We start from the raw sequence: 26,380 nt of genomic DNA, 5'->3' as shown, positions 1-26,380 counted from the left end.
TTATTCTAGTCACCTAGTTACTCCATGATTAGTCTGGCATTTTTGTAGGTCACTAAAGACAAATGTCAAATATCAGTTACGCTGATTACTTGACTGTAACATATGACATGTATTTCTTTAAACAATCCTAGAACAGACACTCTCAGTGTTTGCGTGCAATTCATTGAGTACCACACCTCAGTAGAACAGAACAGTTACTTCTTTGAAGTGTTTTATAAAATGGTTTATAATATGTCGGAGAAATCGGTAATGTTATATATTTCAGTCTTGATAAAAAAAACATAGGTAACAGAATTACACTCAACATTTAAGTCTATTCTCAGAACTGAAACTTATTATACAACATAAGCAGTGATACATTCAGTATGAAATATTGGACATAACTTGATTTCATAGCTATAGTGATGCAGGTCAAGAAAGATTTAAGACCATGTGAACATAACAGGAAAGTGAAGCATAGCCTGCAGAGAATGGACGCTTTAGGGATATACAGATAAGTGGTAACAGATTAAATATAAATTTATCATCAACTTTTTTATTATGAAGTGCAAAGATAAATTTAACAAGGGTAGATTTTTCAGAGAGAAGCATCAGCTAAAACTCAAACTAATGCCAATGGTATGTTCCAACAAGCAGTCATGGTGTTTATGTTGCTATACTTTTTCATTTCACAAAGGAAATACTTTTTCTTCAACCAGAACGACGGTAAGAGAACTTGCCAACAGTAAGCTGAAACGTTTTAACACAGTAATTATAGTTTCAAAATAAAGCCTTGTGCCTCTTCAAAATGTGTGAAAAGTTGGTAGGCGATTTATAATTAAGTTATTAACTCAAAACAATACAAAAAAGGCCTACTGAACAGTAGATCAGAGATTGAAAGATAAAACCAATTAATCATCAGTAATTGATAGGAGTGAGATGGAACATACAAGCACCCGGTTTTAGAAATAAATTAGCAAAATGTCTTTCCTGGGGCAAAAACATCAGCAAGTTTCATGGTCTTCACGGTTGAATCTTTGCTTGACATTCACTGCCTGACTGAGAGACCTCACAGAAATAAGTGTATTTATTCTCAAATCATGTGAAACACTATTATTTCACACAGAGAGCCACCAGTAACTGTGTGATAAACTGTTAAGATAATTTTGTGTACCTAAATTAATTTAGGTTTTACCACAGCAAAGTGCTTGACTTATGCACTCATCACTTTTCCATTCTCCTTTCATCTTAATTATTTACTTATATTTTGAATGAACTGCAACAAAATGTGGGAACTATGCAAGGGTTTAAATACTTTTGCAAGACACTGTATGCAAGCATACCATAAACACTCATGTGTTTTTGAGTTGTAAAGAAAAAAATGATGTAAGGTTAAATGTCTGGAAAGCTACAGTCATTTTACTGGAAAACTGAAATATGGAGTATTTTATATTGTTTGCATTTTTCTCTTGAGCAACAAAATGTGCTTGAGGGAAAAGCCATTAACAAAATATCACCTTTAACAAAAAAATAAATCATAAAATAAGTAAATAAATTGTATGCAAAAAATGAAAAAGAAGGAAATGGCCCATTATAATGGAAGTAAAAATAACAACTTTGATGGTCTTTTGAGAAAGATATTAAACCTGTTTTGTATAATTAGCTCCATATGACCAGCACACACTGTATGACTCACATAAGACTGGTTCTAAACCTACAATTAAGACTGACTGAAGAATCTAAAGACCACCTTTATGTTCCAAAAATTGAAAGGTTTTGATCTTTTCTTTACCACTTTCACTTCTTACAAAATTAAATAGTATACAAATGTCAGTGAAAAAGTAAATAATGCTGCAATTCTCACAGGAAACGAATGCCTCAAAAATGAATCTGAACCTTGACTCTGTCATTTAGAAACCACATGCTTAAAAAAAGGAATGAAAACATTTTTCCCATAAATTGCAATAATCTGATGTAGTCAGTAAATAAACTATGCATATACCCACAAATACCAAGCACCTGGAATCTCATTCCTTCGCTAAATCAGTATCTGCTGTTAAGTGTACTTCAGCGTTCTATGTCTGGAAATGTTTCTTGCCACTAAAACTAATCCCATCTCAGGAACTAGATAGGATTGGACAGGACCAAGTCATGTAAAGGAAAACTTTAATGAAAAGATGGGCGTTTCAAAATGTTTTATCGATGTAGCCATGAGAAGCACTTTTCTGATTGGGTGAGAAAATTACAAGGAAAGTCATACTGTTGGAAGGGCCATATGAGTAAACTATGCTGATGTGCAATAGAACTCAAGTCTTAGACAGTTTTGCTAGGGAAAGATCTCCAATTTTCCCAACAATACTTTCAACAACATTTTATGCAAAACACATTTTACATGCACATTTACAGTAACAGCAATAAGCATAAAACAAAGAAAATAAAATGTTCCATCTGTAACCTGATTTCTTTGAATCACACTTGAAAACATTTTTGCTATGTCTTGTCTAATGCTGTCAATATGTCTTAATCAGTGATCCAGACAAAAAAAATGTTTGCAGAAAAGGTTATGTATTTTCACAAATCTGATGAAATAACATGCTTATTATTTCGACATTTTTATAAAAAAGTTCAGTACTTCAAATGAAGAAAAGATAACATTATTATATCTAAAATTATATTTGAATTGTAATTGCTTGTGGAAAAGGACACATAAATAACTGAAACAACAACAATTCTGTTAATACCACTAATCACAAGAAACTATTCCCCAAATCAAACCAAAGCCATGGTCTTGCCCATGGTTGTTATGTGTTCAAAGCTTATACAGATAAATCATTTTTAAGTAATAGGCATGACAAGTCAAGATTTTTTTAGATTGACACTGAAAAAGCACCAAATGAATGCATTCATAATATATAAATACAAAACCAGAAGGAAATTAAATGTCTGAATCACTTGACTTAGCAACTTTTCTATATACTACTTTACACTGGAAAGGCAAGTTTTTCTACATTTTTGATAATAGGAAAATAACAGTACAATATTAGGTTAATTATAGCAATTAAATTATTATCCACCATTAGAACTTTTTCTAAGCAAAGTCTATCAAATCAGCCATAGCGAGGAATGGAAAACAAACATGCAATTAATGGAGAACTGCAGTCTCAATTTCTCAGACTAGCTATTAAATCCCTGCAACAAAATAAATTAATTGACTGTATTGGAAAATTTGACAAACTCCAAATTAAGTACAAAAATTTGTGAACTTTGTGAAAGTGCTGTATAGTTGCCATGTTGATGAGGTCTCGTCAGAATTGTGATGTGAGGCGGCCCTTCCTGCTCACAAGTCACTGTAATGACTAATGTAATATGATGCATGTGCAAATGAGAACAGGTTATGCAGCAGACACTTCACCACAGAAATGTTCCAATGTGATCCGCATGCAGAGTTAACAAGTAGTATCTGTCAGCAAAACATGGAGCTGAGAGCAATATTTCTATTGGATTAAAAGAAATGTATGCACAAGCCTGCTTGTTTACAACGTAATAGGGCCACTTCACCTCGCCAGAAGTTTGGTTGCCTCATATCTCTGAATATGGCGCTGGGCATATCTGGCAATTTAGAATATTTTGTGGTGTAAATTGAAAGTTTTACACCTTACTGTGTAGATTTTACTTTCATTGTTTTTTCAAATGCACTCGTCTATGCCGATTCTATCTAACCCTGAAATATAAAAATAGCGTTGCATTTTCCTTTTAAGATCTTTTTGTCAGAAAAAGGTCAAAATTACCCCAAAATGAACAATGAAAAATGGATTGCAAAACTGTTTCTAGTCAACCTCACATATGAATGAATTCAACCTCCATCTGCAGGGTGCAGAACAAACCATTATGGGTCTTTTCGTGGAAAGCAATTGTGGAAGGAAAACAATGGATATTCGTTCTGACTGATCATTCACAATTTCAGTGTGGGATTGTGGGTATGCCGCACAATTTTAGTTAATTTCCAGCACACATATATTGGCAAGCTATCTCTCAAGTAGAATTAGCCTAAATCAATCGACACGTATTCTCTGTCAGATTGAGTTTTCCCTGCATGTTGCACGGCACTTCTGCTTGATTCTGTGACGTTACACTACTTGTGTGACTGCGCTGAAAATCTCTCATTCGTTATAGGCGGACGAATAGGGATGGAAAACGGGTTGATTTTGATTTGGAATTCGTTAAGGGTAGTCCAACGCGAAAGCTTCAAAGTTTACTAGTTGTTGTTAAAAAAATAATCTACATTAATTAGACAATTGAATGAATGTTATGGCTTGTGTAATCAAACCTGCACAATCCCGTGGCAAAGGACTACTTAAAGCGGCGTACTTTGTTGCATAAAACAAGTTAGCCAATTCAAATTTTGTTGAACTCGTGAGATTCATGGAAAAAATGGAACGTCCTTCTTTGAAACATCCTAAGATTGATGGAATACACTGTGGAAGCTATGTCAATGACAAAGGTTTGTCAGAAATCCAGCTATTGCAAGTATACTCTTAGAGTTAGATGCCGATGTATGGACTTCTGTGTTTGTTCTGTGTTTTCTTTAATATTGGATGGGTCCACTGATAAGTAACAGTAAGCAGCTCATTACCTATTCCATACATGGAAACAAGATGAAAAAGTTTTTTAAGAAACTGAATTTGCAGATGGAATGGCAGAAACCGTTTGACATGAAGCAACTAATGAAAACAAAAATGGCCATCAAGGAGTTGTTCAAAAACTCAGGGAAGAATTCCATTCAGAATGAACTGGATTGTTCTCCAACTTGCTCTTGCTGCAGGTGATGCCAGATCTGTGGAACAAGTGAAAAGGTTCCAGCAAGACTTGAGGGCAAGTAAGAAGCAACAAGCTTCATGAGCTGCAGAAACAACTGGAGAAGCCAACACAGATGTTTACCACATACGGTGAGGTGGTTGTCAATTCAAAGTGCAGCGTCAGTTGTATGCAGATCATTAGAAGCCCTGGGAGATCTGCTAGAACACATGGCTGCCTGCAGCACTCAGGACTCTTAAAGCCAAAGGTCTTTTTATTGCTGTCAGACAATTCAACTTCGTGGCCCTCTGTCACTTGATAAAAGATGTACTGGTGCATTCTTAGTTTTCTTCTCTCAAAAGCATTTTCTAAAGGGTCACAGACTTCTTCACAGTCCAGCCTATGGTTCAGTATACTAAAGGGGCACTGAGAGAGCAATTAGTCCATCCTGGTCCTTCATAGCAGGTCTTTTTTAGCTCCCTTGAAGGTAGCAACTTTAAAGGAGACAAACTGTTTGATTGTCCTATACAAAAGCCTACCTTTGACAATACACTTTTTTCATTAGTCTACTATCATCTCCCCCCACCATGAGCTTCATGTATAGAAGGAATTCCCCCTCACTTTAAAAAAAGAATAGCCCTGATTAAGCACGTTATTTTTGTAAAATAACACTGCTTACTGTATCTTGGATCAAGCAGGTTCCACAACCTTTTTTTTACAGAATGCCTTTCACGTTCTTTTACACCGCTTCTGCGCCATGTAATAGTATATGTTACAAGCGTGACAACATGTACAGCATGTCAGCAGTTCAGCAAATCATGAAACTACATCTCTTTCTTTCTGCTTCAAGTCTATTTAAAGTCCTGAATGGAGGTCTGTAGAGCTCTGGCACAAATGAAGCACATGTTTTAAGCCATGCTGCCCCTTATAGTCCTTTCTGTCCTTTATGTTAAAATTAGCTAATATTATTACAGGCCATATACCAAGAATAATCTTTGAAAAAAGTATTTTGTAGAAGCCCACCCCCAGAAGCAGTATGTCAGGGAGCCTCTTAACTCTGACCCTTTTCCCCTCTATTTTTGCAGAGGGGACCCCAAAGAAGGACTGGACAGCAGTTTCTCGTTTACTGGAGAACAAGGTAGGACAGCAATAGCAGATTTTAGTGCAAGAACTTGACACAAAGGCTTACTAGGAAAAAAGAAGCAGAGAAGCAGACGTTCAGGCTATTTACAGTAGGTCACTGACAACCGAGGTAACTCCCGAATTAATAGATGAGCCAAGACCAAGAGTGGCCGAAGTGGGGAGAGAGTGAAATTCAGCCGAGCTCAGACATTAGTGATGTTCGCCTCTGCAAAAATGATTTGCCAGGTCTTACCATAGAAGTATGAGAGCAGGCCCTGATCCTGGGCTCCTGAGTGACTTTAAAAGCTGAGCAACATAGCATAGCTGCAGTCACCAATTGCTCCAGGCAAACTCTGTGGGAAGCCAAGTTTGCGATGGCCACTTGCCTGAATAACTGGTCCAAAAATTAGATGGTGGTTGAGTTGGCCCTATGTGCAAAAGGGGAGGTCCAAGGTTTACTCCTAGACTTACAGCCTGAAGAAGTGATGGATTACTGGGCAGTCTCAGAAGCTTTGGAGGCAATTTGGAGGTGCCGAGCCCATTAACCAGAGGAGAGACTAGGCATCTTTGTATTCTACATCTGTTACGTCACCTCCAAGGCTTATCCTTGGTTTCCAAGGTAAGCACAAGTGAAGCTGGTGGCCCACCTTTCTATTTACAGCCTGACTGCTGACTGTCTGAGGCACCATATGTGCTTAGCAGCACAAGTGGGCCAGGGAGGACCTACCTTGTGTAAGAGGACCCGGGGAAGGGTCATTTATAATCGGTATTTCCGGAACAAAACACTGAAAATACTCGATATAGACCTGGGCAAGATGGCCACCCAGGATAACCAGCTGACCCGCTATTGGAAAAAGCCTATGCAGCGAAACAAGGAGACACAGCTGAACTACATCAGGAAACAGGATATAAATGCCCCAGAAGCGATGAGCCGGTGCAGAAGCCGATAAGGTGAAAGCGTTTCGGAGGAAGGAGAGATTTAGGAGTGTGCTGGAAGGTATTTAAGAATAACGGACTATTGGATATGGGTTTTTGACTAGGATTACGGATTATGGCTTGGATACGGCGCAGAGTAGTGTAGACATACGGATTTGGGAACTTGGATCGTTTAAGGATACTGGCAACGGATTGCGGAACGGATTTGGGGAGACGTACGGACAAAGAACACAGAAGAACAGTGTGGTGTTCAAGGAGACACAGCTGAACTACATCAGGAAACAGGATATAAATGCCCCAGAAGCGATGAGCCGGTGCAGAAGCCGATAAGGTGAAAGCGTTTCGGAGGAAGGAGAGATTTAGGAGTGTGCTGGAAGGTATTTAAGAATAACGGACTATTGGATATGGGTTTTTGACTAGGATTACGGATTATGGCTTGGATACGGCGCAGAGTAGTGTAGACATACGGATTTGGGAACTTGGATCGTTTAAGGATACTGGCAACGGATTGCGGAACGGATTTGGGGAGACGTACGGACAAAGAACACAGAAGAACAGTGTGGTGCGAGTTAGATCTCCTTTACACCTATTTTCCCCCGGCGACACCACACTTGCTATTCACACTACTGAGACCTTACAGGACCCCCTGCCTGCAACAAATTCACTTAACTCCTGGTGGAGTCACCAAGACACTCTAGCACCTTCGCCAAATTTATTACAGGGGATGCACGTAAATGGATGTAGAAAACTACTGCTGCTGTTGCAATGCCTGCATAGCTTTCAAGAAACCACTTGAGCAGTCTTGGGACAGTGCCTATGGACAACACACTTTTACACTGTCAAGAGGGCCCAAACATCAGGTGAGAGATAGAGATGGCACCTTTTTACAGTATAGTGTCCCTATCACTATACTGGAGCATTAGGACCCACACAGACTGCAGGGTGAGCACCCCCTACTGGCCCCACTAACACCACTTCCAGCAGCAACCTTAGCTTTCCCATCCAGGTACTGGTCAAGCTCACACCTGCTGAGCTTCAGTGGGTTGCCAGTTGTGAGTTGCAGGGTGATGCAGCTGCTGGTACAAATGGATAACATAGTGGACCTAGGGGCTGAATCATTAACTACTGTTGTAGAATCACCTATAATAAAAATGCTCAGCATTGCATCTCATTTGAAGAACACCACACTAGGAAGCCACAAAAAGCTTTGCTCATGGCAACATACAGTGCGTCTGTGACCAAGCCAGGAAATTAATGGGGATCTTCCTGATAAGAAGCCCTTTACAGTAGTCTCAAACCACCAGCCTTCTTATATTGGACTATCTCCACACCTTTGCTCAGCTCATACTTTTTAGTCCAGTGTTAATGCTTCCAATTTCAAAATAAACAGTTGCATTTCACTTAAAAGAAAAATTGCTATTTTTCAACATTTTATAATGTGAATATGAACCTATTTTTATTCATATACAAGAGAACAGCCTTAGCCTTGGCCATCCATATACATACTTCAGATGAAATTTTCATGCCTCACATATTATTACATTAAGATCTGCATTTTATATAGAGTAAAGCTTTGTAGAATTTGTAATGATTATTAATAAACACAAGTTCTGATTATTTTTCATGCTCATGGGAGTAAATATTTTAGATGACACACTCAAAGCAATCTCACATAGCAGCCAGTGCAACTAGTAAGGTAATTTGTTGTTGCCCTTGAATAAAATCTCATAAAATATTGTGGTCTCTAGTTTCTCCAGTAAAATATATGCCCAATTTAATAAGAATTCCATTTTAGATAACTAAAATGTGTTTTAAAATGTTTGTAAGTTTATATAGTAAATTTCCTGTAATTTACAACAATACAGCACAATTCAGAAGGACGAAAAAGTGTACATACTGTACATGTTGCTAACAACCTGGAAAAGCAAGAAATCCTTTATGACAAAATACAGATAGGAAAATACTACATTAAAGGAAAGAATTCTTAAATTTACTTTTCATTATTTAAATGAAAGACCAATTAGACAATTTTATGTCTTGTTTTTCTCAAATATTCTTTTTTAAAAACTACAAAATTCACAGTGCTGTATGGAAGCATACATGCTTTAGTGTGCTTGACAAATCTAAGTACTTGCAGTTTCAATGAATGCTAGGAACTGGTCAATTAACTCTGACCGTACGCTAGTGGTGCTCTGCCAATTGTGTGTGACCACTTGGACAACCCTGGTTACTGTTGCCAAGTGACATGAACTAAGCTTGAGTCAGTGACATATTGGCCTTAGGGCTCAATTCGCACTTCGAATAAGTCTACAGAGACACTTAGAAGATCCATTTCAACATTTAAACATAGCTTCCCTCATTAGAGTTAATGACTGGTCCCTAGAAAATTGTACTTTTGCTTGTGAATAGCCTACCTAAATTGAGTCTGAAAGTGATTTAAAAAAGACGAAAGGAGATTACACAAGGAAGTAGTGTAAGGGCAAAGATGGTTTAATCTGAGACCTGTTTCCCCCCTCCCCCATCTCAAGCAATCTGCGAGTAATAACTAGACCAGTTGTGTATTTTAACACTGGTGCAGATAGTTCCTTCACATAATAAATAATTTGTGAAGTCTTTTGAAGTTTTAACACTCTGTTATTTCAAACAGTTTAAAACAAACCATGATAGATGTCTAATTATAAGTCAACAAACAACATCATTAAGTGGTATGCACAAAAAAACAAATGAAATACAAGTGTGTCACTTATGACCTGACATTGCACGCATATATCAAATACTACTTCTTAGAATGAAATGGGTGATCACCTCATCACAAACCTCAAAGCTGATCATACTGCAGTTGTTTTTTTTAAATACAAAGATAGACCGTCTTGCTATTCTGATAATGTGACAAAACACAGAAATAGTTTCCTGGCATCTTGTACAGGATTTGGCCTTCAAAATGCAAGAACAAAATAAAGCATGATAGGTTAACACAAACATAAGCATAAAAAGCAGTCAAATTAACAAAATTTGTTTATAACTTGTCTGAATGTTGGTACGATAAGTGGGATAAACAACAAGGGGCCTTTTAGTTCTGAATATATAAATAAGTCTTTTATTGAAACACATGTCACATTCAATACTCTGAGAATACGCTTTTAACAAATCTTTACCATATACTGTTTTTAGCCAGTATCAGCTAACAAGATTCCATTTTTTCCCTTTCTCTAACATTAGCTCTTGCTCATTTGTAACTTTATACAGAAACATTTAATTAAAAGTGGCAGAAAAGTTTGTTCTGAGGCAAAAAGCCTTAGAAAAGCAGTGTGTCTGTGTATATTTCACTTTTTCCTTCTCCAAGCCCATTTATAGGAGATGGGAAAAAGTCAAATATTTTCATCCAAACGCTTAAGAGCAAAATAAAACACTTCCTTAAAAATATATCATTCTCTTGGGCAAAAGCAAAATCATACCAATAAAAGGAATAAAATCTGTGGAAAGAAAGCAAAATCAACTGGCTTTAGGTATTAATCTTTGTAAACATTAGAAATCTGAAGGAGAGTCCCATCACATTCTATCCAAATGCAGGACTCTCAGTCCAAAAAAGGTAAGACATCCTCTTTTGGACACTACCTCCACTACCACCAATGTGCAGCCCCACCTGGATGATGCGACGGCAGCCATAGTGTGCCAGAACGCTCCCCACACATCAGCTATCAGTAGGGAGAACAACACAGTAATGAAGCCAATTCATAGATGGGGATTATTATGAGGCCACGATTGGTAAAGACCAGGGGGATTTTTGCTTAGGACACGGGGATTAAAACCCCTACTTTTTTCGAGAAACACACTGGGATTTTTAATGACCACTGAGAGTCAGGACCTTGGTTGTTCGTCTCATCTGAAGGACAGTGTCCCCTGTCACTATACTGAGGCATTTGGACCCACACAGACTGCAGGGTGAGCACTCCGTTCTGGTCCCACTAACAGCAGCAGCAACCTTTTCTTTCCCATGAGGTCTCTCCATCCAGATACTGGCAAGGCTCACACCTGCTTAGCTTCAGTGGGTTGCCAGTTAAAAGTTGGCGATAGAGCTACTGGTTCAAATTTTGAGCAAAAGTTTGCGTGTAAATGATCCCCCATGTCAAAGATCTCATTAACTTCATTTATTTGCTTTAATACAGGCTATTACAAAATATAAGCCTTCATTTAAAAGTAAATTGATTTTCTTGTTTCTTCACTTGATTTCTAATCATACTGAAAACCGCATAACTTTTTTTTGGATGGATTACATCCCAAAAGCTACAACCATCTGTTTAGCCAGTAGGCCCTGGAGATAATTTAAATAGAAGCAGGTGCAATTCATGGCACAGACTGTCAAAAATTAAGCACATCTAAACATTCAATCACAGAATCTTGTTGCATACAAAACGAAGTGGGGAACAGACGTTCTGACACCTGTCTTCCTCAAAACAATAGCAGCCAACAGCCTCTGAATAGTTTGGAGCTGTTTTAGACAACAATGCACTTATTTCCTACAGAGTAAATCAAAAGCACCCATTAAGCTCTTCTACACTCAAGAAAGAAACAGCTAAGGAAAAATAAAAAGGTCAATTATTTCAAATTAATTTTTCAGAAATATCTATTTTTCCCTTTAAAAATCAGTCAAAAATAAACAATTTGATTAAATCCAAAAAAAAGGATCAATTATACTATGTTTTTGTCAATGTATAACTCATTTATTAAGTACTACAAAACCTACAAGACATTGTAGGTGTCTTGTGTAGGTGTAGGTGTCCTGCATTATTGCACCTGAACTCAAAAGTATACACAAAACACTCTGAAATCCATAAAGGAAACAACTCATATTTTACACACAACATATCTGGTATTTGAATGCAAATCAAGACAAAACCTAGAAATGCACAATAATGGCCTATCTTTATTTAAATCATCAGCTGAAATTAGCTGCCTTTTACCACGTCTATTATGCTTCAGATTACATAAGAAGAATGCATGAAAAGTCATGCATTTGTTTGTGCTTTGTCCTTCATTTTCAGTTCTTCATTTCAATCCTGGTCTGTAAAACAAATGTTTCACAGATTAAGGTAGTTATGGCTACTTGATATATTGTTCTGAACTTTTCTGTAAGTGTTTAGCTTCTGTTATTACAGATGTTTTAGTCAAGACAGGATGAAAGAAAATGCAACAGCAGAAAAATGCAATAAAAAATGACTTTACTATATTTCAAATTCCAATTCCCTTTTCTCTATTTTCAGTCTTTAAAAATTATGAATGCTCATTTTAGATTTCAGGGGACGCCAATGTTCATTTGCTAATACAAGGATTAATAAAAAGGACAACTCATCTCAGAAATATATAGCTTATATGGCATGTCTGTGTAGTGGGAGCAATACAAAAACTTCAGGAAGAAAAGCCATTATCCAAGAAAAACGGTCTTTAATTTAACTTTTTTTGCTGTCATGCCCTACTGTCATCAGTTTTTAGACCTCTCATTAGCCTTTTCCAGTTGTATATCCTTTAAGACCACCAACAAAACCGCACATAATACCACACTACAGGGAGTTAATGTCACACATTCTAATGAGTCCAAATGATGATGCTTTTCATGAAAAACAGACACCAGACAAATACCCTACATACTGTACACTCGGCTGGCACATGTCCTTTTAAAAGACCAGTTAAAAATAAATGACTTCTACTGCGTATGCGTTTTTCTTCCTGCGTTGCCATCAACGCTCAATTTTTAACCTATTTGTTTACTCACTGACATATTTGGTATGACAGCTGCAAGCAGTTCCTTGACTGGCAAAATGCTTAGTTCAAATTTGGTTTCACAGCCACACTTCACTGATTTTTAATCACTGTGCCAACACTGTGTCGCAGGGAGCAGAAAAATGGGTGCCAATTAATGACAATGTTTTGAATTGTGAAATAGCTGTTCAGCAGTAAGGAAGAAAGAATGCTGTTAAATAAGACAGCAGTATGTAAAGTCTGCCTATAGCAATTATTTATGACACTAGGGGCATAATCTGCACAGTTAAAAATAAGAAAGATACTTCTACTGAAGTGTTTAATAAAAGAAAGCAAATCCATTTAGGTTACATCAAGGAGCATGAATGTCATTTATTATTTAATTATTATATATTATTATTTTTAAAGATAATACATTTAATATGACCAGATTCAAGTTTAAAGCAAATATTACTACATTGAATATATGAAAGAAAAAACCTTTTCAACAAATTAATGAAGAAAACATGAAAAACAAAGGAACATGCCTTTTAGAAAAAAAAACAACTACAAAAATTAAAACAAACATTGTTCTTTAAGAATGACAACAATTCTGGCCTCTAGGCTACAATCTTATGTCTTAAAAAGACCAGTTAAGGCTCAGATAAGGGTCTTGTGATACAAGGAGACAGAGAAAAGGGCGTTACACATAAAGCTAACAGCGACCCAAATTATACCTCTTCTCTAGTCCATTAAATGTTGGCCACTCTGACACTCCCAGACGTCAGCACTGTTCATATTGTGTTCATTTCTTTCTATATTGGTTTCAGAAACCAACATGATTGTGAAGAGATGTCAAGCTGTAATCCTCCAGAACAATATTTATAAATAAACAAGTGTTTAGATAGAAAATGTGGCCACAGCTATGTTTGACATGGGCTGTTATGTATGAGGAAGCTGTGGTTAAACTTGGTCAAGCAAAAAAAAAATTGAAACCATTCCCTAGGAAAACTTTGTAGCTTGCATGAAAATGACTGAGAAAATTGATCCTGAGCCAGTACAATCACTCACCAACAACCTGAGGGCAACTAAACAAACATTGCTATAAATATGGAATGAACAGAATTATATTATATAGAATTGTATTCAATTTTTACACAACATAACAAACAGCGAGGGACCATGGGATGGTAATATTTACAGTCCCATCCAGATTAATTCACGCCCCTCATGAAACAGGAACAAAACACATCACATAACAAAATTATACAGATCGGATAATGTGCCTCGTAGAATAAGTTACAGATAATGTAACAGAATAATGTATCTTGCTTAATAAAATTCAAAAACAAATGCTTCAGTCATATGTATTTCCAATTAATAATACTAATAAGAATATGCAAGGCTGATAAGAATAAATTTAAATAAGTAATTGAATCCCAGAAAGCTTAGGAGTCACATTTATTCACACCACTAAATAGAACATTCCTTTATATAAAGTCCAACAAAAACAAATCTACAATAACACTCTCTTCTTTGGAAATGCAATGGAAGCTTCTGGAACTAAACAGAGGCCTTCAAAGATTTCCTGTTTCCCTGGGTTATATGAGGAGGTAACACATGAAAGACATTGAATAGCTGTATGTGGCATTCATAGCCAGGTTGCAAGAAAGAAGCCTCTTTTGAGGATGAACCACAAAAAGAAGCAACTTGAATGACGTGAAATGACGTGAAGTGACGATTGGAACCATGTTCTATTGTCAAATGAATGAGCTTTTTTTGACATGCTCCTCAGCATTATGTTTTGCATAAAAAGGGTGAAGCTCATGTCGAGAATAGTTCTTAAAAGACATGCCAGGCCTATGCAGAAAACACATTTTTCCACTTATTCAGCTGTAAAAATTAGATGGAAAGATTTTCTCTCTCAAACCAGCACCAGATAACTAATTTAAATGATAAATCTGTTTACTTTACAATTTTCATCAAGATGTAATTACAGGTTATAAATAATTAGTATGGTGACATAGCAGACTGGGGAACCTCCTATGTTGAGTTCCTGTGTTCTCCCTGTATTTGCCTGTGTTTTGGAAGGTGCTCCAGTTTTTTCCACCTTCTAAAGACATGCTGGAGAGGTTAATAAGTGTCTCTAGTCTAAGCTACCTCTGTGTACATCCATCTAAGTATGACCTGCGATGGTGTGGTGCCCCATCCAGGGAATTTTCCCACCTTGCTTCCAAGCTTCTAAGACAGACTCAAGGTTGCTGAAACACTTATCAGGGATAAGTGGCTTTCTGATAATGGAACGATGGAAATCCTACATGTATCATATGAAAACACTTACAAAAGAAGAATTACAGTTTCATGTGTTTTGGAAGCAAGTCAATAGCATTTCAAAGGGTTTCTTAATTGAGGTGGTGACTCAGAAGATGCACAGTTTAACACACTGTATTCATACCTACTGGACCACAGAAAACATGTCACCACTAGCTCTTTTGAAAAAAGTACACTCCACACATCATTTGCATACCAGAACATTTAGAATAGGAAAGTTTCAGTTCATATCGCAACATCCCTTTAAGATCATAGAGACTCATCCCTACCTAACTACTAATGTAACAACATGATAAAGGAATTTAGAAAATTAAGCCTCTTGTAATTAACTTAATTTATATACTTCCATCTTTAAATTTATACATCAACTCTGGTACAAAAAAAGTCTGTACTTCTTGCATAGAGTGCTATAGAATCTTTAAAAAAGATGAACAGGCACACCTTTGCTTAACAGGTTCTATGAAATACAGCACTTCCTTTTGTACAGTGTAACGCAGGGGTGTACAACATACAGCCCGTGTAAAGAATATGCCCCTTCATATTACAGGGATCTCAGCCGCCTGGGCTGGGGGAGTTCTCCTTTAGCTCAGCTGGCAAGTTCCCTGTTGCATGATGCCGGAGACCCCGGTTCGCGCCCAGGCGGTGTGGGACGAACTAGCAGGGCAGGAGCAGCAAGGGCGGAAACCCCAAGAACCATTACACCTGCAAGGTAAATCCAACCAACACATCCCATCTGTTTGACCAACTGTACAGTAGCAGTTGCAGTCACAGCCATTGGTCAGGATTGAATGTGCATCTTCTCCGAGCCTGCATTATCCACACACAGGAGCTCTTCATAACGTTACTGCAGCATACACAGCACTCCCTGTGGTTCTCTACCTCTGTCCAACCTCAGCACCCGTTTGATGTTGTCGCAGGTCTAGTCTGAAAGCTGTGTGTCTCTGCATTAAAGCAGTGTGGGAAAATTGATAAAACCTCTGCATACTGTTCCCCCAACATTTGAAGTAATAATTCTTATTAATAATCTAAAAAAAGAGATTTGTGAACAAAGTTATAAGGGTTTTTAATTATGTTACTGAAGAAAAGAAAAATAATGTTGTGTGTTTCAAGACTAGTGGAAAAATGTAGATCTATTCATAGATGTGAGAAGAAAGCTGACATGTTTGAGTTATACAACAGGTAGCTGTTGCCAAAGAGCAAGAGTAATTGTTATAGAAGTGAAGCACTGATACCTAATAAAAAAGTGTCCTGCATTTTTGAGTCACATTATTTATTGTTTAGTTAAACACATTATAACTCTGTGAAACAGGGTGAGCTGCTTCTGGTAATCATCACAGGCACTTAGCAGTAGTTTCATCAGTCACTCAAGAAGAGAGTACAGTTAATGCTGATTGCTAGTTCCAGTGCCTGTATAACTTGCATTTCAATCCTTCAGTTCATCTGTTTATTTACTTATATGCACATTCCTCAGTTATTTGTTCCCCAAAAATTGTCCATAATCTGAATTTGTGCTTAACAAAAATTAAATACCCATTACTTATACATATAAAGCGCATTACTCATTCAAAAGGTCTAAAAAAATTACCCAATATTACTCATTATTTCCTGAGTACAGGACTGTCAAAATATGAACACTATTGTACTTAATGATAACAAGTCCATAAAGATAACCACACAAATATTTTAAAATTGTAAACTCTCTAACTTAAAGTCTGTACTTAGAGCTTGATCAATCAAGCCATGCCAGAAAGACATTTTGTAGCTAGTAATTTGCTTTTGTTTACCCTTAAACGAATGTAAATGACCTTTTGTTTGACTGATTGATGACTGTTAAACTAGTTTGTAAATTAGTGTTACAAGAGGAGTAGAAAAGGTGTTAATTGAAGACAGGAAGGTTTCTTATAATAATAATAAAATAATAATAATAATAGGAAAATGGAGAATGTTTAAACAGATTCTACTTGAAGCACAGAACAAACAAATCAGTTAAAATTTCAGAGAAAAGATAGTTGTTTATCAAATACATATGTAATGATAATTATATAATGGAAGTGCCTAGTATTACATAGTATCTTTAAATACATTTAAATCAAATCTGTCCCAATACAGCAATTAAAACAGATATCCCTGTGTAACTAGTTTCAGTGCTAACTCACTAGTTTGGGATTTTTTGTCTAGAGGGACAAATACTAGTGAATCAACACAACACTTGATTTTCCTTAGCAGTCTTCCATCGGGTATTGACTAGATTCAGTCGTGTTTGGTTCCAGACCATGCTTCAATATGATATAGATGCTTTTGTACATTTAAGAACATTTCTCAGAAACCTTCACCTCACATAGCACTGGGATTGCGTAAGCAGTTGCATGCAGGCCCAAATGAGATCAGGCAGCTTGTGGTATAGCTTGGATATGAACCAGCACCTTCCAGCCTAAAAGTACTGTCCTCAAATGTATTTTTATTGTTGCAAATATTTTTATTGTTTATTTTATTGAATAATATTAGCCGAGTCCGAGTGGAGGTCTATTTAATTGTGTTCTCCTACAGCTATGGAAAAGATCAGGGAAATATGAAAACCCTTTTTGGCTGGTTTTATCACTTTTTATGTAATTACTATTCTTTAAGTATGCATTTGTACATCAGGTAATTATTTGAACTCTCAGACATTGAAAAGAATGATCAGGCATTCAGAATAAATAATATATTCTAAGTGCAGGACAATTAATCAAGTATTAATGAGTAAAGGTACTCATTAAATAGATCCGCTGTGTCCAGTATGAATGCCAGTAGCAGTGCCACTTAATAGTACAGAGCGTACAAACAAACTTCCCGTCAGGGCAAATTCAACTGTGATTACATTACACTTAATTCAGCTTCCTGTATGCATTGAGAACAACAGATTTTTATGAACCTGTGCATGTTCTGTTGCCATCTTCATTTTAATGGAGTACAGTGTAATTGCTCCCTCACACAATGGAGTCATTAAGACAATTTCCTGTAAGAGATAACATTCCTGAACACAGAATACAGTATGATTTAATTACAAAGGTGAGGGTTGGCCTTGGCTCCCAGGATGGCTACAACTGTTTTATTCAGTGATTTCACACTGTGTTCTGGATGACTGCCACTAACCCCAAGGTATTCAAAACTGAAGAGGATTATTTACCTGGTTTAATGTGGTAGTTCAGTGAAGTCTTCTTAATTGTAGGATCTCTTCCTTTCAGAGTAGTTAATACTTTTACTTCCATTACACGTCCACAATTAAACTAAGAAAGAACACTTTCCAGTTTTTGCAGGCACAATACAAAAATAATATATTGTTGTCTTGTCACCTTTGAATCACTAATATGGGTGGTGTAACAACACAGAAATAAATACCAACAAAATTCCAGACGTAAGTCAGACATAGAGGTGTAAAGCAAACTAAAAGCATTAGAATACTTAGTGGCAAAAGGTAAAGTAATATCCACAGAAGAAATAAACATATAATGTTGTTTCATTGTTACTCCACACTGAACACACACAACATAAAATAAATAAATCAGTTTCACAATAAAACAGTATTTCTTTCAGTTTATCACTGAAAATTTGTGTGGTATCTAATATCTAATGATCCTACAACCTAATACTTTGGTGTAGTTACTCAAAAGGATTACAGAATGGGCCATGGGACAAGACAGATATATCTCCTCAGGTGATCCGGTGGTGGAATTAATCACAAGTAATGCTGGATAACAGTGCTTCAGGGAGTGGTCTTGTTTTTCCACCACTGATCTCTATACTTCATTCATAAATTTATGACTCTGGCTCCAAAACTTTTAATGCGACACCAGTTGAGTATATAGAGACAGCCTGAAGACAGTGCCTTTTTTTCCTTTAAAGTGAACGACATTCTTTTCACAAATGAACACAAAATGGGATAATATAGAATAATCTTCTCATTAATACAAGGTCTTATTTTTCAGTATTTTCATCTTATCCATATGCCTGTATTACATATCCAGTGTTTGAAAACGCACCGGAAGACAAAAGTTTTACATAAAAGCACTTTTGAAAACACTCAACTTAATTTTTACAGGCTGACATTTCTCACTTTGGAAACCTTACAATATATAAAGAATACTGTATGTGGCTTTGGATGGCATTCTTGTAGACGTTAATATAAGATCCCTGCAACTCTTCTTTGCAGCTGTTAGGAAGGTCAGAGGCTATGATGTGGAATCTGAGGCGGTTCCAGTGACAAGATTGCAACAAACCACGAAACTTTCTGTGTCTCATCTGATTATAGTGCCAATGAAGGCCAGATGGATTTTTAACATTTCCTGTCTTGTTCTTTCTAATTTGTATGTAATTGAAAGGCATCCTCTTTGTTGTTTTTTTTTTCCCTTACTGGCTCGTATTTTTGTGCTGTTTTATTTATTACAAGAGCGTTTGCATTTTTGTAAATTGAGGTCTCCACACAAAACTGTCAGTAGCTTTCATTCACTTTCAAATTGTCTAGGCAAAAGTAACATTTTGAAAGCTGTGGCTAGGCTTTCATACCACGTTCACAATCTGCAGACTTACTGTATTATAATCTTACAGAGAACTTTATGCTAGAATTCCAGTAACAGCTGGAATGCTTCATTTTTATTTTAAAACACAAGAGATTATAATATGCCAAACAAGGAAATACTGAAGTACCTTGTTAATCTTTTGGGATAGAGTGGAATTTCTGTGTGCCACATGCAAATGGCATGCTTGAATCTCTCCAGGCATCTAAAGTTCATCTCTGGCTGCCAGTCTGAACAAGTATGTTCAAGTCACTTGAACTATTCTCAGCAAGGACCAAGCCTTATTATTCGACTGTCATCTGCTTTAAAGAACTCAGCACACATCACAGTATTTAGCAAACATTATTTAAAACAGCTGGAGATGCTCTTCATACACTTATATCTATGCAATGCTCCCAGACTTTGTGGTTTATAGCTATAAAGCTCACTTAATAATAAGCTTTTATATGTGCAAGTGAGTTTTGTGCTCAGGGATGGCTGCATTTTCACCTGTCAAATATGAGTAATGGGAAAAAGAGATTTAAATTTTACACACTCTCTTGCACATATATGTGATGGATTTATTGCAGCTTCAGAGTCATCTGTTCATGGTAGATCAAGAGAACCCCATAGTGTGAAAAAGATTTACTACTGCAAATGTTTCTTGATGCTACCATTGGTATCAGTCAATGTCTTACAAATACAATTTTAATCTCAGCTGCAAAAAGCTGTGTTAATTAGCAGTATCACAGGAAAATATGCAAGTAAAATGCACAAATGATGTACTTGCATGTCTTGTATTTTTGAAAGATTGATTGTTCACTCAGAAATGCAAGATTAATTGTATTGCAATTAGCACATATTGTAAATCTGAAATCTTCCTGTGGACAGGCACTCACAAAACACCTGTTTTATGACCCCAATTTTTCACATGGAAAGTTACACTAAAGAAAATCAGATACACATGTTAGCAGTAAATCAAATGTCTAAAGAAAGGATTTGCTTAAGCTAGCTTATGTGCTCGTCTACTTGCCATATTTTCTATTTTAGTAGTGCTTTATTTAGTTTTTACAGAGGTTCCAAATCAAATACTTCTCACTACTCACTGCTTACTTGCTTCTCTAATTTTTTACAATTTTAGCACAGGTTAATCTCCTCTAAGTGTTAACCACTGTAGCTTCAGTGTACAATATATTCAAGGGCATGACAAAGATATTGCATATGACACATTCATAAATGTAGCCTCCAGTAACTTAACATTACCCTTGAATACAAAGTCAACCAGTAAACTATGATATTCATGTGCTGTAGTTAAAAGTGCTCTACTGTAAATGGGCAAATCTTGTAAAGGCATGAGATACATAGACTTGCTCTTTTGCATGAAATCTAGCACCAACTATAAATCTTCAACAGCTAATACATCACTGACACAGTAAAAGCAAACAGTACCTGTTATCTGACATGTCTCATTTGAGAGCTAAACATTTCCAGAGCGGGAAGGTACGTATACCAATGGGATCATCTCTGTAGTGCAGCACTGTTGTAGAACATTACATACTGTTTCCGAAACTTTCATGTTGAGCTTGGATACATGTTTGTTTTTTTTATTTCATAGATCAACTATAGCTCTTCACATGGCGAAGAGGATACAGAAGTAACCTAAAGTTAGCCACTATTTCAGTAATTTCAGTAATATCTGAACCAGGTAAAGTAAACTTTTCATCCGTGCATGCAGCATTATATGAGGGTTCTTTGAACAAACCTCTCAAAACTGTAAAAAAACGTTCAGTCATAATAAGCTCATGTGTAAAAGGCCAGTTAAGTCTACAGATTTGAAACTGTTTTCTCTTTTTCCCCCTCCACCGTATAACAGCAGCTGTGCCAGTTCCAAATGTATGAGTTTGCATTTCAAGAACATGTGTACCGGTATTGTATTCTAAATTCACAAATCCTACTGTTCTCAATACATCATTTCACATTGACACAAGTTGAGGAGTAACTTTAACCACAGAACGGTATGGTGGACGCAGAAAGACGTTTTAGTTTCTCGAATCAAAAAGAAGTAAAAAACTAAAATACAGTACTTATTGTCTTATCTTTGTTATTTTTAAATCTAATTGTTGGAGCGCCGTATCATTATCGATTTCGAAACCTTAGCCCTTTGTCGAAGAATTTTAACTTACCTTTACCTAGCAGGATGAAGAGACATCGCAGTTTAACAGAACGGAAGCTGTTATAAACCTACTCTTCACAGAAAACATTTGTGCTTCAAAGCGATTAATTTCCATTAAATAATCTGTGCATTTCATAAATGTGATATATTAATAAAACCGGCACCCCCTTTTTTTAAAAAAAAAACAAATGTGACTGGATATAGTTTTACGCAGCCAATCACAGTCGTTACAAACGATCAAACTGATCCTTCCTTAAATAAAATGCTTGACTGACGCTCTAGTCGAAGAAAAATAAACTGCGGTGGACCACAATGTTCTTCTTGCGATTTCTAGACGCTCTTATTTTAGATACGGCTTTATCGCTTTCATCGTACAGATGCCGGTTTATAAACAAATAGTGTTATTGCGATTACCTCTTGGTCCATTGTAGGGTAGCTGATGTCCAAAAGATGGTATTCAGGGGAAAGCGGTTCATTTAAGTCAGTTGCACCCGGCGTCACAATTTCATCTCTGTTTTTCTGTGAAAGCTCGCGTTTCACTTCAGATCTGAGATCCAGATAGCAGAAAAGTGTGATCAAATGCAACGAGAGGGACAATACGAAGAATCCCAGGAAAATCTTACAGTTGTTACATTGTTTCCTGCACATGCAGGTTGTAGGAAGTTCAGGTTTCAGTGCTTTCTCCTCTAAGTTTGCAACATTTTCTGTTAAACCTTTAGATGCCATTTTTTTGTAAATAGAAACAGGTAGTGCTATTTCAGCATAATCAGCTGCTTTCTGGGGTCTGATCCACTACTGATCAGTAACTTTGAAGCAGAAGCCCACATGAAAACCACTCCTCTGATCTTTTTCCTTGATCAGAATAAGTAACCAAACTAGCAAACCGCGTCAATCACTAGTAACAATCCGGTTTTAGGATCCGCCTTTAGCGTTTCTGATTGGGGACTGGATACGTAACGGAGGCAGAACACAACCCATTTTCCCTCCTCTCTTCCTTCTTTCATATGCTTTCTTTTCATGTGGAGTAGTTGCTGCTTATGAAAGGGTATACAAAAGGTCACGTCATTCATTATGGATTACTCGAAGAACTTTGCCCATGAAGTTCATATTGTTACTCACGCAATTTGTTAACTGACATGGTGTCTAAAGCAGAGAACTGCTGAAGTGCTGACCTCGGGAAAAGCAAAGAAAGGTTCAGGCAAAGCAGGAAGCACTTACTATTGTGAATCAAGCACGTTTGTTGTAAAGAGTTATTGGGCGGTGATGAAATGCACGTGGCGATTTGATATACAAACGTAATTTATATATATAAAAAAAGATACATTTTATAAACCTGACAAAACAGTAAGCGTGCTCTGGAAAATTTCAAATCGCAGTTGTATTTTGAAAATTCTCCATCAAGTGTAATCCGTTTATAGAATATATCTCATATTACAATTACAATAAATAAAGCAAAGTGAAGGGCGTGTAATTATTCTTCTAAATTTGCGCTGTAGTTCAAATGTGGCTATTATTTTGAGAAAGCTAGGGAATTAAAATTTTGATTAATCTCTTACTATCTGTCTTACCTTTAAAGTATGCATTTTATATACCCTACATCATAAAGTTGGCAACTTTTATAAAATCTAAAAAGACTTTAGTTGACTACTGTTTATTACTGAGTACTCTGTAGGAGAAAGCATGAACATCCTTTACACCGAGGTCCATATTAAACAGCTGTTTATTAAAAAAATATCACCTACTCCCGTAACATATTCCTAGTTACTCCTACTGTACATGGCTCCCTGTTGAAAACATAGCTGCTTTTTTTTAGATGTTCACATTTAGTAACTTATATGTTCTTCAGATCACATTTATTTGATTTGCTGATCAAAATTAAATGATCAAAGTTGACTTACTTTCCATCTCAAAACTTTAATTAACGTTATTGGAATGCTTCTTCACATCTAAATCTAGATCTGTACATGACTGAAATGATTTATACTGTTATAATTAAAATTTATTTTTACACAACAGGAAACTTTTTGTGTGTTTTCCCTTCACTGAGCTCAAAGATTAAGTAGGGTCTCTTTCTTTAGCTTTAATACTTGCTGTGTTTGAAACTTGTACAAGTTAGTAATTATGCACCAAAATTATCACCAAAAGACTTTGCAAGTACTTTATAAAAAAAAAAGCAAGAACATATGACACATGCATTTTAATTAAGGAGCGCAGAGGCTGTCTGATGGTATAAAAAATCTCAAAATAGACTAAACATCTGGAGATGACACATCTACTAGTGCGAGACTTCACGCAAATGCTTGGAAAAAATGCATTTTCCTTGTCATCTTTTAGTGTATTTCACTTGAAAGCAATTTAAAAAAGGGAGAAGATCTATTAAAGAAAAGGAATCAATTCTTTTGAGAACAGTAAGATTTCTTAAATTTCTTTTTAAATGTCTTAAATTTAATAATTCTATCAAAGGAAATGGAACAAACAATAACGATAATTTCCAATAATTTTTTTTGCGAATCCAGTACATTACCAAGCAATTGTTCTCCCAAGCACTGAAGTTACGAAAGACTAGTTACAAATGAAAGGAAGCCATTCTGCCATACTTGGTTGCTAGTAGCATAATGATCCAAGAATTCCATCAAGCCATTTCTTAAAGGATACCATGGATCAGGTTCAACAACATGCTAAGAGAGGTAGTTCCAGTCAGCTTCCTACAATTCCATGTAAAAATGTTTTCCATTCTGAATATTCCTAAACTTAAATTCTTCTTGTTTCTTCGTATCTCTTTCTTTACTGTTAGTATGGATTTGATATGCAATCCATAAAAAGCTAAAGTTCAGTAAAACTTAATTTATGTTACTAGAATGGATTTTCCTAAATAATATATGCACAGTTTGAATGCACAAATAAATAGTGGATCTTCATTCAAATAATTAGGTCTGTGCAGCTCTAACCTTATTTTAACATGCTCATTGTACTACTAGTTAGCCTGATGGAAGTATGGGAATCTTTGGCAACCTTTGAGTTACAAGGAATGTCTAAGCCTAATTATTCCCATGTTAAATATTTCAAACACGCATTCAATACTTAGTATATAATTCCAGCACCTGTACCTCAGTTTAAATGCTTTACACCACAAAGGAAAAGCCAGAGGGTTTGTCCATAATAACTTTGTTAACAACTAGGAAAACCTTGATGTGGTGCAATCAGAAGAGATAAATCCTGAGTAAAACTCTAGTCCCCCACAATCATGGCTCTCTTCAAAAAACATTTGCTGGGATTGTATGCTAGACATTAATTTGCCAACCTTCATTTTATAAGGCCTGAAATACAGTTTGCATGTGCTGCATTAAACTTCTTTTTGATGTTGGAGAGAGTGTATTTCTGTGTTGTAATATAACAGCTTTCAAGCTTTCAGAAAATGATCTGGACTCACACCAACACAGTGGAAGAAGATGCACTCTTAAGTACATATGGTAGTTTACATCTTTAAAACATTAAAATAAAAGGCATAACAACATAATTCTCACATATGTAGCCCAATAAACATTCAAACAGCCAAGACTGTGACTTAAAAAAAGGAATATGCAATATACATGTACAGTATAGTCAGTGTTTATTTATTTATTTGTTGTTTTATACATGTTCAATATTTGACAATTCACCTACATACAGTATAATGGGCAATAGTGGTATGAACTATCTAATCTGTTCATTGCGTGACTATCTGCTTAAAACAACTTTTAAATGCATTTAAGTATTGCTCAATTCAGTTAAAGACTTAAGGTCCTTGCTTTTAAGACAATCCCTACAGTTTCAGAAGCAACAAACCTGTTACAGTATATTAAGTACTAAATTAAATCTTTGGTTATTCCATTTTAATGTTCTGTTTTTGATGTTTCCTGTTTAAAAACAAACAAAAAGTATCTTTGGATCTTGTCCATTGTTAAAATCAGTTACAAAACCATCTGCCAAAATGGCCTGGTAATCATACATATTACAACATACCAGTGTTATATTATTGTTACTGATCTTTTTCTGTCTCCTTTTGTTTGTTACTGTTGCATGTTAAACTGACTAATCATCAGTTTCATTTTCAGTTCAAAATAAGGAATGACATGAGTTTATGTCATTATACTTAAAGTGACTGTCCATAGCTACCATTATTATACCATTATTAACAAGTACTTTGAGTTGTTATCTCAAAGTTAAGCTCTAGAGTGCGGTGGTTCAGTTTTAATATGTGGTGTACTGTATACAGTTCCTGTATAAAGTATTATTACTCTCTCTTATTCTTAATATATGAATTTATGCTGTAGACCAGTGACAGTAGCATCTCATTCCTAGTTGCATCCTGACTGCCGAAGCTGTAATGTTGAGGCTGTTCTTAAGAATACATGACAATTATAGATCAATAAATATGAAGTGTTTAATACATATTGATGTATAAGATATTGCTTCATTCTATTATGATTCCCAAACCAGAAGAGAAGCACTATTTAAAACCTCATGTTGAGCTGACAGCAAAAAAATTTTTTTTTTATAATGCATTGACTCCATTATATAACCGAAACACCCATATAATATTGTAACACATACGACCTCCATTGCTTGCGGGAGCTGAGCTGGCTTACCAGAGCGGTGACGTCACCGCCCTTCCCTGTGAATAGCAGGTGCCGCAGCCGCTGGGCTGACGGGAGATTTCCCTTTGGCTCAAGAGGCTGGGTCCCTGTTGAGTGATGCTGGAGGCCTGGGTTTGAGTCCCTGACGGTGGGGGGGCTGA

At 36.3% G+C, this 26,380-nt stretch overlaps 1 protein-coding gene across 2 annotated transcripts in view; it reads right to left on the bottom strand.

Annotated features, from left to right (window-relative positions):
• eda (ectodysplasin A) overlaps positions 1–22,467 on the bottom strand; it is a 94,221-nt gene extending 71,754 nt beyond the window's left edge. For both annotated transcript variants that reach the window (XM_088925143.1, XM_088925144.1), the window contains exon 1: positions 22,018–22,467. In XM_088925143.1, coding sequence (XP_088781269.1) covers positions 22,018–22,329 — 312 coding nt within the window. In that variant the 5' untranslated portion in view covers positions 22,330–22,467. The remainder of the gene's footprint in view (positions 1–22,017) is intronic.
• Between the last annotated feature and the right edge of the window lie 3,913 nt (positions 22,468–26,380).

Source organism: Atractosteus spatula, chromosome 9 (assembly GCF_055471065.1).
Source record: "Atractosteus spatula isolate fAtrSpa1 chromosome 9, fAtrSpa1.hap1, whole genome shotgun sequence".
In the NCBI taxonomy this organism is placed as follows: Eukaryota; Metazoa; Chordata; class Actinopteri; order Semionotiformes; family Lepisosteidae; genus Atractosteus; species Atractosteus spatula.
The sequence above is the reverse complement of the archived record's forward strand: the minus strand, read 5'-3'. Positions and strand labels throughout refer to the sequence as shown.